The sequence below is a fragment of the Pantherophis guttatus genome, chromosome 18 (assembly GCF_059756535.1).
Source record: "Pantherophis guttatus breed Tessera chromosome 18, ASM5975653v1, whole genome shotgun sequence".
Taxonomy (NCBI): Eukaryota; Metazoa; Chordata; class Lepidosauria; order Squamata; family Colubridae; genus Pantherophis; species Pantherophis guttatus.
The window spans coordinates 1,329,600-1,348,752 of NC_142080.1; the positions used below are offsets into that span (position 1 = coordinate 1,329,600).

The following is a 19,153-nucleotide window of genomic DNA, read 5'->3' on the forward strand; positions in this document are numbered from 1 at the left end:
CCAACTGTCTTACGATCAAATTTCTTCCCCAATTCCTAATTTATACAGTGCTGAAAAAATAACAGGAAACCAGTTTTCTGCAGCGCTTTAATTTTCCTTTGTGCAAAGGGGCCGCAGAGGGGTGAGTCATCCCCCTACTCCTCTGAGTAAACGCAGAGAAGAAGAACAGAAAAAAAAAAAGAGTTGGAGACAGACATTTTTTCCCCGTTGTCTTGTGCCAAGAGACAGGCGCTAACTTTGCCACATGCCAGCTATCACCGCTTCTCCTCTTCTAGAATACACCTGGAGGCTTTCTCCGTAACTATGAGGACTAGAGCCTTGGCGTTTCTAAAAAGAGACCCCTGTACCCAGGGATTAATTCTGTGTGTTTTCCACTCTGCTTTCATCAGGACTGGATATGAGTGTAACTAATGTGCAGTTGGGATTTTATGAATTAAAGTCAGTATTTTCTGCTGCCCCTATTTGCAGGAGAGAAAGAAAGAGAGAGAAAGAGAGAAAGAAAGAATGAAAGAAAGAAAGAGAACAAAAGAGAAAAATAAAGAAATAAAAATAAAAGCTATTGCTGAGCACATTGTAAGCCGCCCTGAGTCTTCGGAGAAGGGCGGCATATAAATCAAATTAAAAAAGAAAAAAGAGAAAGAGAAAGAAAGAAAGAAAAACAAAAGAAAGAGAAAGAGAGAGAAAAAGAGAAAGAAAGAAAAAGAAAGGACATAAATTATAGATATTTTATATTTGCGTACTGCCCTCTAGTGGTTCAACCTGGTATGGCCCATTTAGGAAAGGCGCATTACATTTTTTAACACCGGTTTTGCAGTGTACAGATAAAAAAAAAATGAAATGTGTGAATTTGCCCCATTTTATGACCTCGCTGGCCGCAGTTGTTCAATGAATCACTGCAGTTGCTAAGTCAGGAACACAGTGGTTGTGAACCTGGCTTCCCACTGGACTCGGCTTGTCAGAAGGTCACAAAAGGGGATCGCTGCGACCGTCGTAAATGTGAGTCCCTGGCCAGGCGTCTGAATTTTGATCACGTGATCCCGGGAATGCTGCAACAGTTGTGTGAAAAATGGTCCTAAGTCACTTTTTTGGGGGCTGTTGTAACTTTGAACCGTCATTAAATGAACTGTTGTAAGTCGAGGACTACCTACCTGTACAGTATTTTGAAAAGATTTCCTGCTGGAAAACATGTCTGACTCTCCTTTAGCGTCAACCCAACCAGCGGAGGAGTTTACATCGTGTGAGAGAGTGTCAAATAAATCTATACAGTTACCTTGAGGTAAGTTAGATAAAGGTAAGATTTACAAATAGGTAATAAATAAATCAAATAAAATCCAGTCCGGCTAGACGTCTTAAAGGCCTGATCGTCTGTTCATACCCTATCCTGCCAGGTAGAATGCTACCTGCTGTGTTGCCCTGCTCCTTCCCCAAACACAGAGGACTAGCAGCTTTATTTTTAAAACCCAAATTGTTTCGGAGTCGGGGTTCAGATGTCTCGATTCCTTTTCAACCAAGGCTAACTTTCCCAGTCCTGCAAATACGTGACTCCGTGTGACCAACACAGCTCTCTGCTCCTATGTGCGCGGACAAACCAGGAATCTGCTTTTAATTCTCGATTTTATTCTAATTTTAACAAGGAAAACAAAAAGAGTAAAGGATGTTGTACACATCCTTCCCCGATTTTGGAATGCTTTGGATGACAAGGTTTGAAATTGCCCAGGTGCCCTCATGGTCTTTGGTGGGGCCCGGTGGTGGGCGGGGATGCCACCTGCGCATGGCAGGTCAATGCCAGACTTCCAATGAGGTTCAAGAACTCGGAAAAGTCCAGCTTCTCATTGTTGTCCCTGTCCAGGGCTTTCATCATACGGTCGACAACGCCTGGATCTTTCTGGTTCTGCAAAGGATCAAAAAAAAAAAAAAAAAAAAAAGATCATAGGAGACCAGTTTTTTGGATGAAAAAACTGAATTCAAAATGAATTTCTTGAGGGATAATTGGTCAAAAACCTCGTAAGACCATGCCTGGAATCCTGTGTCCGATATTGGTCACCACGTTACAAAAAAGAGGTTGAGACTAAAACATAAGAAGAATGGTGGCAGGAATTGGATATGGCCAGTCTAGTGAAAAGAAGGACGAGGTGGGACATAAGAGCAGTCTTCCAGTATTTGAGGGGCTGCCCCAAAGAAGAGGGGGGTCAATTTATTCTCCAAAGTATCTGAAGGCAAGACAGGAAATAATGGACGGATGCTAACCAAGGCGAGAAGCAACCTAGAACTAAGGAGAAACTTCGTAACAGTGAAAACAATTAACCTGTGGAACTGCTTGCCAGCAGAAGTTGTGGGTGACCCAACATTGCAAGTTTTTAAGAAGAGATTGGACAACCATTTGTCAAACGGTATAAGGTTTCCAGCCTGGCACTTGGACTAGAAGACCTCTTTTATTCTGTTATCTCAGCATTTTTCACGGGACACATCCTGGTAAGAACTCTGACTGGAAACAGCACTCCAAATAGCTCTTTTTTGTTTGTTGGTTTGTTTGCTTTGAAATTGTTGATTGAACCCTCCTTTGCCTTGTTCCCATAACAATGAAAACATCGAACTAGGCCTCGGTGCCTATCCTGGGGTTGCAATTCTACAACCCCACCACCAGGGGGAGCCCATACCCCACGAAGCAGGATTCCTAAACTGAATCCTTGGGAAAGAAAAGGTTTCCCAAGTATATTGAAGAGAGACATAAACTGAAAATCATACCTTTGTGAAAGAGCCCAGCTCTATGTTCATGAATGTTTTGAATTCTTTCCTGGAGAGTGTGTTGCCGTCTCCATCTCTCCCAGCATAGCTCTGGAAGACGGCCAGCAGTGACTCGATGCAACGCTCGGTTTCGGTGGGACCCACAGGGTACTTAGACGACTGCAGAAGTGAAAAAGTTGCATTTTAAAAAATGTGCCTCTTTCGCTTCGGGATATCGCAACGATGCACGCGTCAATCAAAGAAGCATCTTGTTTCCAACGGGAGCCCGAAGGGAGAGGAGAGGCGAGGGCTTGGCCCGAATGAAATCGACTAATGAACCGGTGGAATAATTTGCCTCCAGAAGTTCTGGATGCTCCAACTAACTATCGAAGACATGAATTGCCAGCAAATCATTAATTTCGCTAATTGTCAGCGGTGCATTTTGCAAATTTAAATAATAGACGGGGAATAAGTGCTACGTTTAACGTACCTTTTTCTGCTTTTCAACAAAATAACATCTGCAAAATCTCCCACCACCCCTTCGGAAACAACTTTCTAATTTTTATGGAGATGCTATGAATTATTTGGGGAGTGGCTCACTCCTGTGAGTAAAACAGCTTGTTCGCTCGCTCTGGGGGGGGGGGGACTCCAGTTACCATTGTCCCCCATCTGGCTGAGAATAAGGGATAACCAACTAACCTTTAAGAAGAAGAGAGGGAGTGAAACACTAGGGCAGTGATGGCTAACCTTATCCGGACCGAGTGCCCAAAACGCACATGCCCATGTGAAAATGCACGTGCACCCGAACCCACAAAATGCAGTGTGTGCCCCCCCGCAAATGCCCCACTTCCACATATACATGTATGCCCCCTCATGCCCTGTCCCTAGCCCCCAAGCATGCATGGCAGAGATCCGGAGACGAGTTGGCTGCTGGGAGCTGAACTGGGGCGACGGCTCACATGCCATTAGAGAGTGCGCTGTGTCTTCGGAGAAAAGCGGCATACAAATTGAACAAATAAATAAATAAGAGAGATTTATTATCGACAGAAACCAGGCATCCTGGCTCTGTGGTTTTTTTGGGTGGGGGTGGGGGGGTTTCCTGCCCTCCCCCCCCCTGGGTTGCAAACAGAAACCCCTCTGTCTTGGCATACTTCAAAGGCATCCTCCTCCAAGCCAAGGCCCAGGTGCACTTACCATAGCTGTGCTTGGCAACTTGCCGGGCAGAGAGGAAAGTTGGCTGTTGCTGGTGAGCTGGTTGGAGACCAGAGTGGTGAAGGGAGGGTTCAGCCCCTCCCCGGTTGAGCCAACACCTGTATCTTCCCCGACTGTTGAGCAATTTTGGCTAAATGCACACTCAGGCTAACACACACACACACAAAAAAACCCCACACGCCCCACCTTATTCCACTCACTCAGGAATGTACTTAAAGGGAAGTTGGTTTTTCTCTCCGGTTAACTCACTCACTCACTCATTTCTCTTTCTAAATTTTGCAGAAATCACCAGCCAACAGGCAGGAAAACAACTGGTTGAGCTTTCCCAGCTGCTAGGAATCAGCTATATTTCGGTTTTGAAGACTTCCCAGCTGGTTCGGTTGAGAAAAAATAAATCTCCCTTTGTGTGTAGCAGGCCAATATTCAACTGGTAGCAATCTGACTTCAGCCTAAGCTTTCAATCTATTTCAATAATGAAAAGAAGGACTAGAGGAGACATGATAGCAGTCTTCCAATATCTCAGGGGCTGCCCCAAAGAAGAGGGAGTCAAGCTATTCTCCAAAGCACCTTAGGGCAGGACAAGAAGCAATGGGTGGAAACTAATCAAGGAGAGAAGCAACTTAGAACTAAGGAGAAATTTCCTGACAGTGAGAACAATTAATCAGTGGAACAACTTGCCTCCAGAGGTTGTGAATGCTCCAACACTGGAAGTTTTTAAGAAGAGATTGGGTAACCATTTGTCTGAAATGGTATAGGGCCGTGATGGCGAATTTACGGCATGTGTGCCACAGGTAGCACGCAGAGCCGTATCTGTGGGCACACAAGCGTTGCCCTAGCTCAGCTCCTGTGCACATGCGCGTGGCAACCAGCTGATTTTCAGGCCTTCCGTGCCCACCGGAAGTCGGGAAATGGGCCATTTTTGGCCTCCGGGGGGTGGGGTTAGGGGTGGGAAGGCTGTTTTCGCCTCTGGAGCCTGGGGAGGGCGAAAAATGGGCCTTCTGGGCCCACGGGAAGTCTGGAAACTGGCTGTTTCTGGCCTCTAGAGGGCCTCCTGGTGGGTGAGGGAGGCCGTTTTCACCCTCCCCAGGCTCCAAGAAAGCCTCTGGAGCCTGGGGAGGGCAAAAAACAGGCCCACCGGTAACCTTTTTGCCGTTGTGTGCCAAAAGTCGGGGTGGGGGAGTGTGGGGTGGTGGTTGTCACATGTGCATGTGCGGGAGTGCGGGGGGCATTGAATTTTGGGTGTGGGCATGCGTGCTCACGACCCCCCTACTCTCCCCTCCTACCTTTTTTTTTTTTAAAGGGGTTTCTTTTCAGAAGAATTTTCTGAAGATAAGCTGACTTCCTTCTCCACCCTCTTACAAACTGGAAAAAGTCCAGCGGAGATTTTTTTTTAAAAAAATAAAGAACTGCATGGTTGTGTGCTAATGAAAAGAATTGGGCAAAAATTCAGTAAGTGTTCCTTAGCAACCAAAAGGGAAGGTGTGTGTGTGTTAAACAGAGCCTGTGGCAACATCCAGGGGAACACAATTGCAGTGGTTGTGAAAGACGAAACCTCCCAGTTGCGTTTTTGCGGTTGTGTCTGTCCCAACCTTCCCCTTTGCAAGTTGTGACATGAACATGAACTTTAAAAAAAAAAAAAAAACTCTCATTGGCTCTTGAAACCAGCATTTCCACCGAATATTTAACCCTCTTGAATCCCGGCTGATTTTTCTGCGCTCTGCCCTCCACCTTGTGGCCAACAGAGGAATCGCCCCCACTTTAAAAAAAATAAAAATAAGTAAGGAAATACTGTGTGACGAAAGAAACGGAAGGAAGGGGGAAGAATGGATGCATTCAATCAGAAGGAATTTATTGATATTTAGAAGAAAGATTCCTAAGGACACCGAAGGGTGTGGGGGGGTCTACATCCATCTAGATTTGCTTCTTGATCACTCCAGGCAGAATTTGGGGTTTGCTTTCCTCATTGTGGGACGTGATGGCTCAGTGGCTAAGACGCTGAGCTTGTCGATCAGAAAGGTCGGCAGTTCAGCGGTTCGAATCCCTAGTGCTGAGTAACAGGGTGAGCTCCTGTTACCTGTCCCAGCCTCTGCCAACCTAGCAGTTCGAAAACACGCTAAAAATGCAAGTAGAAAAATAGGGACGACCTTTGTTGGGAAGGTAACAGCGTTCCGTGCGTCTTTGGTGTTGAGTCCTGCCGGCCACATGACCACGGAGACGTCCTTGGACAGCTCTGGCTCTTCGGCTTTGAAACGGAGATGAGCACCGCCCCCTAGAGTCAGGAACGACTAGCACAGATGTGCGAGGGGAACATTTACCTATTACCTTTCCTCATCTTGTAACCTGTGGAGTTTGGAAGGTATTTCAGAATCACTGAAGAGCAAAGGGGCTGATCGAGACCCTGATTAGAGGAAAACCCAGATGATTACAGAGACCCCTTGCCTTTTTCTCACCCTAAGTTTACATTTTCATGGATACATCCCAAAGGGAAGAGATCAGGACCCCATAATACGCTTTGCTGGGTATCGCCTTGGACCAGAAGGATTGATTTAGAGATGATTAGATTAACTGATTAGAAGAAAACTCAACAGGATCAAAGAACATCTGCAGAAAGAAAGGAAGACATGAAAGCAGAGTGGGCTCCAAGCTCGCATCTTCATCCCAACTTCTAGGGTTGCTCCTGCTTCTTCTGGGCCAACAGATATTCATACAGCGGGTTACAAATCATGCACGATTTGCTTTCTAACAGAGAACTGCTCGGCTTCTCCATGATGGTTTGTTGGTCATCGTCCTCCAAAGGTGGCTGAGATTCCTGGGCCCATGAGCCACTTCCGTCATCTTCCTCCACGTTGGGTTCCTCCATTTCAGGTTGAGGAGCTTCTCCTTCACGGTGGACTTGCTGCTGGTTGAGAGCAACAGGTTCTTGAGCTTTGTCTCCCTCTTCAGCCGGAGATAATTCAGACTCACCTTCAGTTTGGGGGGCTGGTGTGGGATGGTATCCCTGGATCAAGCTTTCCTGGCCCTCAGTGATCTGTCGTTTGCTTGGTTGGGAGATAGCTCTCTTGCTTACAGGTGAACCTACCTGTCGTTGGACTTGGTCCGCTCCAGCTTCTTGGGCTTCAATTTGATGGTATTGCAGCCACCTTCTTTGGGGACCTCTCCGTTCTGGTCCAGACAAACTTTGGCTCTCTCTTGTGGCCTGGTGCTGCTTGTGTGGACTCACCAGGCTTCGTTCTGCCTTAGACTCTCCAGGCTTCCTTGATGGTTGAGATTCACCAGACTCTGGTGGCCTTTGGTCTCTCAGCAGATCAAGTTCACGGTCAGCAGTTTGATTGGAAAGAGAGGTGGCTTCACGTGGCTGAGTGCTGTCCCCCATATTATCTTGTGTTACTTCAGTATCCCTGAAATTAGGATCAGAGGACTGCACTGTCCTCTGTTGCTCACCATCCCTTCGGTCAATTTCATATGGGTTGGAAGGCTTCTGACCATCTTCTACTAGGTCAGTTTGTGTGTGGCTCCTCCATCTCTGGTCAACAGACTCACGTGATGGCATTCTCCTTGGTCGTTGATCGTCTTTAGGGCCAACCTCATATGTTGGGGATCTCCTCTGGTTGATCTGTCTTGTACCAGAGTCATGGGATGAAGTTCTTCTTTGGTCTTCACCTTCTCTTGAGCTAGCCTCATAAGTTTGGGTCTGCCTCTGATCAATGTTTTCATCGTCAGAATCGTGTATCAAGGTTCTTTTCTGGTGCTCAGTCTCTCTGTGGTCAACATCACGGAATTGGTAAACATTTCTAATCTCAACATTGCTTCTCGTTTGCCCTTCATCTTCTCTTTGAGCAATATCAATTGCCCAGATTTGTCTCTGGCCATTGCTTAGTCTATCATAACTTTGTCTCCTCCCTTCTCTTTGTAGAGTATGTCTGGACTCATATATCTGTTGTCCACTCCGGTCATATTCTCCTGAACTATCAGATGGAGAAAAACTATCCGATTGTGTTGGTCTGGTGACTGCTTCTCTTGATTGGAGTTGTCCCTTTTCATCAACTCTTGAGTCAACCAGCTGAGGCCTTCTCATCTCCCTTTCTCTGGATTCTGAGTAACATAACTGAGGCCTTCTCCTGTCCCTCTCACTGTCCCAGGTTTCATGTTCATCATACCGTTGCCTCTCCTGGTTGTCTTCTCTCTTGGGTGATTCACGAGGCTGGAGCCTTCTCCTTCTTGCAACATCTCTTCCTAGGGAGTGAACTTCATAATTACGGGGACTTTTCTTATCATCTCTCCTTGGTTCTTCATATCTTTGTGATCGGACATATCTGATATCCCTTTCCATAGGCTCAAGGGACTGGGATCTCCTCCTTCTAACTTCTGTTACTCTGATATTCTCCCGGCTGAACTCCCGGCTTCTCCGCTCTACGTCCTCAGGACGTTGGGATCTTCTGACCTCTTCTCTGCCTTCAGACTCATGAGATCGGGAAGATCTGTCCATGTTCTCAAGCTCAGAAGAATAGGGCCTTCTCCTCCTCTCTTGTTCCCTGTGTTTCAGATCTTCCACTTCTGGTCTTCTGGAAGCTTCACGTGGTCGTGGTCTACTCCACTCATCTTCATCACGTCTCCTTTCAGATCTTCTGACTTCTTCCTCTTCTGCCCGGATTGCTCTACGGATGTCTTCTCTTGATTGAAAGACAGAGCGTCCTTGACTCCTCCTCTCACTCTCTCTGTGGTCAGCTTCTTGGAACTGTGATCTTCTTTCACCTTCTCTGGACAATGGGTGATGCTCCTCATATTCTTCTACTGGGCTACGGTGACGAATACGATCTTGGCGCTCATCAGCCACACGGGGTTCAAAGGCGCGAGACCTCCGCTCACTGTGCATTTCCAGCTCCCTCCTACCATCTGCCCTTTCTCGCCATTCACGAGACGGACGACTTCTTTCAACATCAAAATCTGCACGATCCACTCGGGCTTGAGAACCATATCTGAAGAGTCTTCCCTCAGTCTCTTGGCCCCGGCGTTGCCTCCCATCTTCCCTCCTGGATATGTCTATTGAAGAATAGAGGTCTTCTTCATCCCTGTCCAGGAGACCTCGAGCTTCACGTCTGTCATTGTCATTTCTTCTCACAAGTTCTCGGGATTGGCGTGGAGAGTCTTCTTCCAGTGCTGATTCCCGTTGTCTCCGTTGACGGGGTTCTGGTATCTCAATATCCTCCCACTCTTCGGGCTCAAGGCGTCGTTGTTCAGGCTCTCTTTCCTGATGTTCCTGAGATGGACGGTCTCTCCTATCACCATCTCTCAACGCACGATCATGTCCTTCAAAGTTGCTATCTTCTTCTTCTTCTACTTCTTCTACAGGTTCAATGGGAAGGTAGCGTCCCACCAGCTCCCCCCGTCTTCCTTCATCCATGGAATGTAGGGAAGTCCTATCCGAACCTTGTCTCTCATGGACAAAGTCTCCTCTCCTTTCCTCATCCTGAAGCTGCTGACCTCCTCTTTTGGATTCTCCTGCTTCTCCTTCGCGCAGGGCTCTGCTACTCTCGTCCCGAAGAAGATACTCTCTGGGCTGCAGGTACCTGTAACAACCCTTGGCAATTTGGAAGACAAAAATCAGGTACTCATTGAAATCCACCAAGCTGTCTCCATTGACGTCCAGCAGCTTGAAAGTGAGCTCAATCGTCTGAGGGTCGCAAGGATTCTAGAAGTGACGAGAAATAAAAAAGAAAGAGGGGTGGTTTTTTAAAACATTTTTCACTCTTAAGATGATCATTTATTATGTTTTAAATGGAATGACATCCTAAGATAGGTTGTCCTGACCAATAGGATTGCTGAGTGGTTGGCTTACCCAACAGTGGGCATTGCCCAATGTTGTCCCTCATCCCCCACAGTTGGTGCTCACCTCCAAGACTTCAGCAAACTCTTTCTGGATAAGCATCTTCATTTCTCTCCGGTTGAGAGCGAGGTTGCCATCCTGGCATCGGGCATACTTGTGAAAGATTCCGACGATGGTACAGACACTGTCCAGAAAGTAGCTCATCTTGAAGTCCCTTTCTGCAAAGACAGGAAAAAGAGACAATGAAGAAGGACCTCTATCTTTCTAGGGTGTCATCCCTTTCAAGAACCTCTAAGGGACTGCTTAACTGTCCCCATCTTCTCCTGTCTTGATGCCCCCCCTCCAAGTTTTCAACTCACCCAGCTCAGCAAAATCAGGTGAGCAGCCTCAAGAAACAAAAGTGTGGAAGTGCCAGGAAACCGAACCTCTTTTATAGGTTGGCTAATTGTACAATGCAAGGCGACACCCTCTTCAGTGGATGATCTGATTCATCTTCAGCCCCGGCTCGTTCCACCTCTGTGTCTTCTGAACAAATTGCTCGGCGACTTGTATTTCCACCTCGTCGTTGTCATGTTCCCCAAAATGGAAGCCTAAAATAGCATTTGCTGTCTTCCTGCAATTTTAAAGAAGGAAAGAACCGTGCCTTCCATACCTTGTAGGGTGATCATCAACGTCTCCCAGCTTCTGAGGTGTCCATGTCTGGTTTTATCTGGACATCATACAATGTGAGGGTTGGAAGAGATGAGTTCCATAGCACATGCAGGTTTCTTAATTCGTCTTAAGTTCAAAAACTAAGGTTGGTTTCCAGAAGGAAGGGAGTTTAAGCTTGGGCAGAAGAACACAAGGTCTTGTGACAACATCAGGATTTATGGTTTGATCTGGTGCAGAATTCCACGGATTATGGTCCAGAAGAGACCTATCAATCAACGGCTTTTAGCTCTATTCATTAGCTTTCCTCCAGGTTGGGAAGCAATATATCCCAGAATGATAGATCTTGTAGGCCAAGAATGGGTGAGGTCCAATTCTCTGTCATCACCAAGCAGGAGAACCTCAAGAAACTTCTGTCACTAATGGAGGGAGTCAAACAAATGGCCTTGGTGAAGGACAGATTTATCTTCCCAGGCTTCAACTTCTTATTTTTCTTGCAAAAAACCTACAAGGAGAAACAGAACCAAGTTTGAGGGGTACGAATGTTCTCCAGGAGCCCAAGCTTATGTGATTGTCCCCTCCCTTTCCAATTTTTAAAATTAACCTTAACCTTAGCAACCTTAAGGTAAGTGGATTTCAACTCCCAGAATTCCTCAACCAGTAGGTTTGGAGACAGTTTGGGGCAAGAAAATGTTTGGGACCAGGTCGAGTTTTGAATCCAAGCTTGGCACAACCCTAACAGTTATGGTGAAGTAATAGTGATAAGAGAAGATATGGGAAAATGTGCAATAAAAATTATAGTTATGAGGTACGTTGTACAGTGCGTTCCCCCACCTTAATCAGTTGGATGTGCTCAGTGGTGGAATACGTCCTCCACAGATGGATCCCCAAAAGAAGGGGGCATTTTTTTTTAGAGGGCTGAAAAGTTCTCAAGAACTTTGAGGGCAACCTTGTTTGCCCAACTACAAATGTTTTGAGCAAGGCGGGTCAACACTGTGACTATTTTCAGAAATATTCCTTTTGTTTTATTCCTTCAAAGTTCTCTGGTCCTTACCCTACACCATTTATCACTTTATTTTAAGGGTCCCTGCCTTGTTTGTTCAACCTGTCGAGGTCACCTCCTTGTTATTTTTCGTTCCCTGCAGAAAAGGATGTGAGTAATTTTTGTCCTGTAGCCGCTTGTTTTAGCGGCTGGGGTAATTACACCTCGGATAATGATACCTTAACTCATCTAGTGGTTAAATTTAAATGGGTGTCTTCTCCAAATGGAGAATGCAGCAACTCTGGTGGGCTGCAAGCTCCAGCTTTTGAATCAAACTCTTGGGCCCAAAAGAGACCTGGTTTGATGATTCCCATGAGAAGATCAAGACCATCAGATCATTTTTCTTGCTGAATTGAATTGGGGCAACTTCTCTGTCCTTGTAAGAAGTCAAAATGAACCTCTCTTCCTTTAGTTGTTTCTCCAACCTGTAGCACACCCAAGCTTGTATTCACCAACATCACCTTTATGAGCACAATCGGCTCTAGGTTGTGATTTCAGGAAGATATTTCAATGAAACAGCAGGCTGTGACTCGGTGCCAGTATAACATGGTCATCTGATGCTTTCTCAAGGTTTCAAGACCTTCCCCCCCCAAAAGCTTCAAGGTATGGCTAAGCATGGATGATGGATCTTGTCTGGAGAACCTCCCTTCAAGAGGCCAACAGTTGGTTGAACTTTTGACTTGGAAGATTTGGGGGGTTGCGTTTGCAAGGATAACTGTTGACCCCCAAAGCCCATGATGATGGTTAAAAGCCTTCTGGATGTTTCTTCACCCCAACTCCCAGCATGCTTATCCAGTGGTGGCTTCTGGGAACTGGAATTTGGTGGAACCTGAAAAATGTGGAGTCCCACTGCTTTGAATGTCAACATGCCAACTTTGATGTTTTGGATCTGGTAGGGTTTGAGGAGCTAAGAAACATAGGACAGTTGTACAAATGAAGCTTGGCCCCAGCTATTAGAAGGTGGAAAGATTACTCAAGCTGAATGTCAGGGTTCCAAGTAACCCACTTTTTCCCCACCACTTATTTTTATAGCAAAGCCCTTTCCAACAAAAGCGTCCCTCACAGTTGCTCTTCATGATCTGCCATTCTGAGAGAAGCTAGGAAGTTAACCGTCCTTACTCATTTCTCCCAAATCCCCAGATCTTTTTAGAAAACGGAATTTCAATGCAGGACGAATGCAATGTTTCTCTGAACCTCTGAGCTTCCATGCTTTAGTTTAGACCAGGGCTCTGCAGCCTTAAACACTCAAAGACCCATTTGGACCCGTTTCCCACAGAAAAGAAAACACCGGGAGCCACAAAACCCTTCCCGTGCCTGACTATTTCCTGAGTGGTCACAGAACTAGCATATGTAGTTGAATTAAATGTTCTGTTTTCTTCTGAAACTTTTCTTTTCTTGGATTTATCCATGGTTGGCCTACCGGGGGTCGAAAAACTCAATAAATTGTGTGCCGGTGGGTGTCACACATTGGCAGTTGTGACGCATATTTTGAGTGATAGGGAGCCGCAGCAGAGGGGTGAAAGAGCTACATGTGGCTCCAGAGCTGCGGATTGCTGACCCCTGGATCGCATCCTTGATTTATTCAGAACGATAAATACGTGAGGTGCTCCCTTCCTCTCCTTCTGAAGAACTTCATCCCAGAAGGAAACGACGGCCCTAAAATTAGTATTATTACCCCAAGGGTGCGGGCTGTCATTCGCTCACGGTGTTATTTATCTTAAAAAAGATTTGCTCTAAAAAAAAGTCCCCCACCTTTTGAAAAGCAGGAATGATTAGTCAAAGACTTGTTCTACCATGGAGTTTCGAGTAGCCATCAAGTCTGAGTTGCTACGGGGATCTCGAATAAGTATTACTCCAAGCAACACCTGGGGAAGGAAAATATGTTGTATCCTAAAGAAGGAAAGAATGGGGAATTGAACAGATTTCACATAATTTTACCACCGGTTCACCGCACACAGAAAATGTGAGCGTGCGCACATGCTTCGCTCATGTGCGCGCCTTCCACACATGCACACCTTCCACGCATGTGTGCCGGGGTGGATTTTACTTACCTTTACTAGCGGTTTGCAGCGGGGCCGCGCACGATCTTCTCCGCAAGCGCAGAAGCGTTTTCATGACGTCGGGGTCGGTGGGCGGAGCCTCCCGTCGGTTTTACTACTGGTTCTATAGAACCGGTGCGAACCGGGGGCAATCCACTACTGATGTGTGCCTTCTGCAAAAGCACTTTGCTCGTCTGCACGGCTTGCATGCATGCGCACAGCTTAGAAAACACGGCTAATAGGACAGCATAGCGCCGGGGTGAGTTGCCACTACCGATTCACCCGAACTGGTCTGAACCAGCTGAATACTACCACTGGAATTGAAGCCTGGTTTGCATACAAGATACAAAATTTGACACTTGCTCCAGATCTATGAAAAAAAACCCTTCATGCTTCCAGCTTGGTTGCTATTCCGTGCTCCTTCTCTTAATCATTATTTGAACAAAAGTGGACCTAATTTATATTCCCCAAAGTTTCTGAAAGTTAGAGTTGACTTATGACAATGATTGGAGCCAGAATTCCGGTCACTGAGCAGAACGGTGAAGTGACGCGTGCCCCATTGTACGACTTTTATCATAGCTCAGCAAATCATAGTGAAATGAATTCGGTTTCCACACTGATTTTGCTTTGCAACTCACAAACCTGAGATCACACAACCTGGGGATACCGCAACCTTACACATACATACTGGTTGCCAAGTTTCTGAATTTTTGTCACGTGACTGGGGAAATGCTGCAAAATTCATGAGGACCAGTTGCTTTCTTCAGTGCTGTTATAACTTCGAAAGGTCACTAAACGAGTGGTTATAAATCAGCTGTTACAAAATAGATTTTGGAGGGACTTTGGAGGCCTTCTAGTCCAGCCCTCTGCTCAAGCAGGAGACCCTATCCCATTCCAGACAAGGGGCTGTCCAGTCTCTTGTTAAAAAACTCTTCTCATTAACCAGTACGGGTTTCTTCCCACCCACGTAATATTTAATCGGAGATCTAACCCAGAAAAGATAGAATTCCGGTTATTCCCTGGAAACTGATGTTATTTTGGTATGTTTATTTAAAAAAAGACAGCTATAAGGGGGTAAGTTGAAATACAAGGATTAACAACCTGCTTGAAAGAGGCGAGGTGTTGCAAACCGGGCTGGGCTGGACATAAATTTATCTATCATCCAAGCAGGGTGTCAGCATCTTAAGAAATATATAAAAAGGAATCACATACCTACTATTCTCCAACAGTTCCCTGAAGACTTCCAACCGTTGAATGTACTGAGCTGGGTGAGTTGAAAACTACGTTGCTACGTCGGGAAAGAAAATTAAACTTGGGAGATTGCTGAGAAATTTAGAAAGCGCAGGACCAAGCTGGAAAGAGGAGAAGTTGGGTTGATTAAAAAGATTGAGGAGTCATATTTTGGGGCAATGTAGCTTAGCAAAGGGGGAGAAGGAAAAAGGCAGGGAGGATGGAGACTTTGCGTTGGTGAGTGAAAGGAGGTTAGCCTATCCTGGGACTCAAATATGGGTGTTGTTGTGGTCCGCCAGAGGCCAGCGGAGCTGGTAGAAGATTCGGACAGTGAGGAGGTTGGGGAGGAACCTGGGCCCAGTCCTTGAGCCTGGGGAAGGCTCTGATGAGGACTCTGCGTTGGAGGCAGAGAGGCGGCCAGGGTAGCATGACAGTTATCAGCTGCCTTTGGAGGCAGACATCAGTGAGGCAGACGAAGAGCTGAAGCCTGTTCCCAGTGTGCGCATGCACAGAGTTGCTAGACGAAGGGAACAGCTAAGGAACAAGGGTCAACATGGGAGTAAGGCCACAGGTGGACGATGAATGGCTCCTCCCAGAGGGAATAAAAGAGGAGCAAAAGGGGAGTGGAGTTTGCAGGAGGCAGTTAGTTTGCTTAATTGGTTCGTGACTCTCGGACACTCCTTGCCAAGTTTTGAAGATATCGGCCTGGTAGCTCTCCAAGCCAGATAAGGTCTGTGTAAATTCACCCTTGAAAGACTTTGCTGAATGTGAATGAGAGGAATTCACAGTAACTTAATAAAAAGGGATTTTTGTCGGGATAAGAAGTCTGCTTCATGGTTTGGGAACGCCTAGGTCAAAACAGGTGCAAATTTTCTTTCCCTTGTTTCTGCAGACAAAGTTTCTGACATGGCTGGTCTCGTGGACAGTATCTGCACCATCATCGCCGTCTTTCAGAAGTATGCCGACAGGAAGAGTGAGCGTTCTTCCATGAAGCGAAGGCAAATGAAAAGACTCATCCAAAAAGAGTTTGGTGACATTCTAGAGGTAAGGAGGTTCTACCGAAACGTTTGAAGGCTAGTTTGAAACTTTAGAGGTTGGGTGGGAAAGAGTTGTCCAGTCTTGAAAGTAAAATCTTTCTGGGTTTTTTTCCCCCCCAGAACCCTCGTGATCCTCAAATTGTCAAGCTGACCTTCCAACTGCTGGACGTGAATGGAGATAATCGCGTTGACTTCAATGAGTTCCTCTTCCTCATCTTCGAAATGGCCACCGCTTGCTATAGTGTCTGGCATCTCCAGGAGTGTCTTTCATACAGTGAGGAAAGCAGGAGAGCTGTGCGTGACGAGGAACCACGTGGGAATGAAAGCAACTTCCGGGAATTCCTGGAGAAGGAGAGGAGAAGAGACGATGTCCGTGAGAGACGAGGTGCCGATCGGATCCCCCTTCAATCCATGGAAGAAGGCAGACGAGGAGAACTTTCCAGTGAACTTCGAGAAGAAGTAGACCGCCACTTTGAAGGACATGATCGTAAGTTGAGAGATGGTGATAGGAGAGACCGTCCATCTCAGGAACATCAGGAAAGAGAACCTGAACAACGACGCCTTGAGCCCGAAGAGTGGGAGGATATTGAGATACCAGAACCCCGTCAACGGAGACAACGGGAATCAGCACTGGAAGAAGACTCTCCACGCCAATCCCGAGAACTTGTGAGAAGAAATGACAATGACAGACGTGAAGCTCGAGGTCTCCTGGACAGGGATGAAGAAGACCTCTATTCTCCAATAGTCATATCCAGGAGGGAAGATGGGAGGAAACGCCGGGGCCAAGAGACTGAAGGAAGACACTTCAGACATGGTTCTCAAGCCCGAGTGGATCGTGCAGATTACGATGTTGAAAGAAGTCGTCCGTCTCGTGAACGGCGAGAAGGGGAAGATGGTAGGAGGGAGCTGGAAATGCACAGTGAGCGGAGGTCTCGTGCCTTTGAACCCCGTGTGGCTGATGAGCGCCAAGATCGTATTCGTCACCGTAGCCCAGTAGAAGAATATGAGGAGCTTCGCCCATTGTCCAGAGAAGGTGAGAGAAGATCACAGTTCCAAGAAGCTGACCACAGAGAGAGTGAGAGGAGGAGTCAAGGACGCTCTGTCTTTCAATCGAGAGAAGATGTCCGTAGAGCAATCCGGGCAGAAGAGGAAGAAGTCAGAAGATCTGAAAGGAGACGTGATGAAGATGAGTGGAGCAGACCACAACCACGTGAAGCTTCCAGAAGACCAGAAGTGGAAGATCTGGAACGCAGGGAACAAGAGAGGAGGAGGAGGCCCTATTCTTCTGAGCTTGAGAACATGGACAGACCTTCCCGATCTCATGAGTCTGAAGGCAGAGAAGAAGTCAGAAGATCCCAACGTCCTGAGGACGTAGAGCGGAGAAGGCGGGAGTTCAGCCGGGAGGAAACCCGTGCAACAGAAAGCATGAGACCCCAATCCCAAGAACCTGAACCCAGGGACCCCAAGTATGATAGATCTCAAAGTTATGAAGAACCAAGGAGAGATGATCTGAGGAGACCCCGTAACTATGAAGTTCGGTCCCAAGAAAGAGATGCTGAACGGAGGAGAAGGCTCCAACCTCGTGAATTAGTTGAGAGAGAAGACAACCAGGAAGGACAACATTATGAACATGAATCCCGGGACAGGGAGAGAGATGGAAGACATGCCATGTCCCTTGAAGGTGAAACCAGAGGTGAAGATCGGAGAAGGCCTCAAGGAAGTGCCTCCAGATATGGTGAAAGGGAGAGACTTCCAGAAGGAGATGCCCGAATGAGACGTACAGGACGAGACATGGCAAGTCCTTCTGAGGCTGGTCGGAGAGAGCTTGATCCCAGCAGCCCACAGCAGATTTCCAGACGCAGAGCTCCTGAACTCAGAAGATCTGAGCCCCGTAGCCTTATGCCAAACACGAAGGGCTAGGAAACAAAGGTTGAAGCCAAAGTAAGCAGCAGTTGGGTAACTAATAGTTCTCCAGACCTTGAGAAATTACATCTCCCAGTAGTTCTGGTCCATCTTCTCTAAGACGAGAGTTGCTGGGAACTGTCATTTGATCAATATCTGGAGTGGCTCTGGGTTCCTGGGCCTTCTTTTGGAATCTTTGACCAAGAAACCAACCGGTTTCTTCATAGTTGTAGCCTTACTATAGTCAATAACGTAACTATATTTTCCCCAACTATCCTAGCCATTCAACTAACGTTGAAGGAACCATAATGAAGAATAAATTGAAGACATCCATCAAGAGCATTCCTCAAGGTGGACTAACGGAAACCAGCCTGGTTCTTCCTTGATGCTGAACGTACAAAACGAAGGTGTTCACCGTTGATCAGACGACTGTCAACTCCATCGGATTGTTGAACACCAACAGTTCTCTGTTTTCCCCTTCCCCTTTCTTCTCTGATTTTTCTCTAACTTTGGATTTAGGGTAAACTTGGTGGATTCGTGGGTTTTTGGGTGGGCTACGTGGTGATGGAAATGAAACAAGATAAATAAAGAGCAGTTTCTTCTAAACAAAGTCCATGTTGTTTGTGTTTTGGGTTGACTTTTAGTTCTCGGGTGGACACTTTGGGGTTAGAAATAGGTGAAGACACAATCCATCTTGTAGAAAATGATGGAAATTCTACACTAGAGGCAGAAGAAAATAACAGTTGGAAACTTATGAAGGAGAGAACCAACCTAGAACCAAGGAAAAATTTCCCGATAGTGAGAACAATTAATTAGTGGAACAGCTTCCCTCCAGAAGTTGTGAATGCTCCAACACTGGAAGTTTTTAAGAGTTTGGACAATCATTTGTCTGAATTGGGATAGAGTCTCCTCCTTGAGCAGGGGGTTGGATTAGAAGACCTCCAAGGCAGGGGTGGGTTCCAAATTTTTTTACTACTGGTTCTGTGGGTGTGGCTTGGTGGGCGTGGCATGGCTTGGTGGGTGTGGCTTGGTGGGCATGGCATGGCTTGGTGGGTGTGGCTTGGTGGCTGTGACAGGGGAAGGATACTGTAAAAACTCCATTCCCACCCCACTCCAGGAGAAGGTTATTGCAAAATCCCCATTTCTTCCCGATCAATTGCGATTCGGGAGGCAGAGAATAGATGGGGGCGGGGCCAGTCAGAGGTGGTATTTACCGGTTCTCTGAACTACTCAAAATTTCTGCTACCGGTTCTCTAGAACTGGTCAGAACCTGTTGAAACCCACCTCTGCTCCAAGATCCCTTCCAACTCTGTGATTCTGTATCCTCCAAGCATGGAGAACAACATTCTCTAAAGCAAGGATTGACAACTTGAAGATGCATGGACATCAACTCCCAGAATTCCCCAGCTAGCACGGGCTGGGAAATTCCGGGAGTTGAAGTCCACATGCCTTCAAGTTGCCATGGCTGAGAAACACAGCTCTAAAAACATCCCAT

At 46.6% G+C, this 19,153-nt stretch overlaps 3 protein-coding genes across 9 annotated transcripts in view; 1 reads left to right on the top strand and 2 right to left on the bottom strand.

Moving 5' to 3' along the window:
* The window catches only part of LOC117676286 (uncharacterized), a 43,847-nt gene extending 25,579 nt beyond the window's left edge, over positions 1-18,268 (top strand). For 4 of the 7 annotated variants that reach the window (XM_034435666.3, XM_060694266.2, XM_060694265.2 and 1 more), the window contains 3 exons: positions 14,719-14,757; positions 15,612-15,763; positions 15,877-18,268. In XM_034435666.3, the coding sequence (XP_034291557.1) occupies positions 15,626-15,763; positions 15,877-17,676 (1,938 nt within the window). In that variant the 5' untranslated portion in view covers positions 14,719-14,757; positions 15,612-15,625 and the 3' untranslated portion in view covers positions 17,677-18,268. Of the gene's footprint in view, positions 1-4,218; positions 4,666-14,718; positions 14,758-15,611; positions 15,764-15,876 lie in introns of those variants that run through there. The other 3 variants (XM_087881208.1, XM_087881209.1, XM_087881207.1) reach the window with 3 other exon arrangements.
* Positions 1,601-4,196, bottom strand: LOC148111487 (protein S100-A11-like). Its single transcript, XM_087881211.1, has 3 exons — positions 3,919-4,196; positions 2,746-2,904; positions 1,601-1,891 (listed from the first exon to the last, which is right to left on the bottom strand). The coding sequence occupies exons 1-3, from the start codon at positions 3,919-3,921 to the stop codon at positions 1,724-1,726; spliced, it is 330 nt and encodes a 109-aa protein (XP_087737337.1). The 5' UTR covers positions 3,922-4,196; the 3' UTR covers positions 1,601-1,723.
* LOC148111488 (uncharacterized) lies at positions 5,765-10,207 on the bottom strand. Its single transcript, XM_087881206.1, has 3 exons — positions 10,120-10,207; positions 9,827-9,978; positions 5,765-9,625 (listed from the first exon to the last, which is right to left on the bottom strand). The coding sequence occupies exons 2-3, from the start codon at positions 9,962-9,964 to the stop codon at positions 6,602-6,604; spliced, it is 3,162 nt and encodes a 1,053-aa protein (XP_087737332.1). The 5' UTR covers positions 9,965-9,978; positions 10,120-10,207; the 3' UTR covers positions 5,765-6,601.
* Positions 18,269-19,153: the final 885 nt, after the last annotated feature.

Bases quoted from the DNA above. Each gene is read 5' to 3' on its own strand.
- LOC148111488 (XM_087881206.1), bottom strand. From the start codon at position 9,964: ATGAGCTACTTTCTGGACAGTGTCTGTACCATCGTCGGAATCTTTCAC. The intron at 9,626-9,826 runs GTGAGCACCAAC...CGTCACTTCTAG, and splicing joins AGTTTGCTGAAGTCTTGGAG to AATCCTTGCGACCCTCAGAC.
- LOC148111487 (XM_087881211.1), bottom strand. The intron at 1,892-2,745 runs GTATGATTTTCA...GATCCTTTGCAG, and splicing joins AGCTGGGCTCTTTCACAAAG to AACCAGAAAGATCCAGGCGT.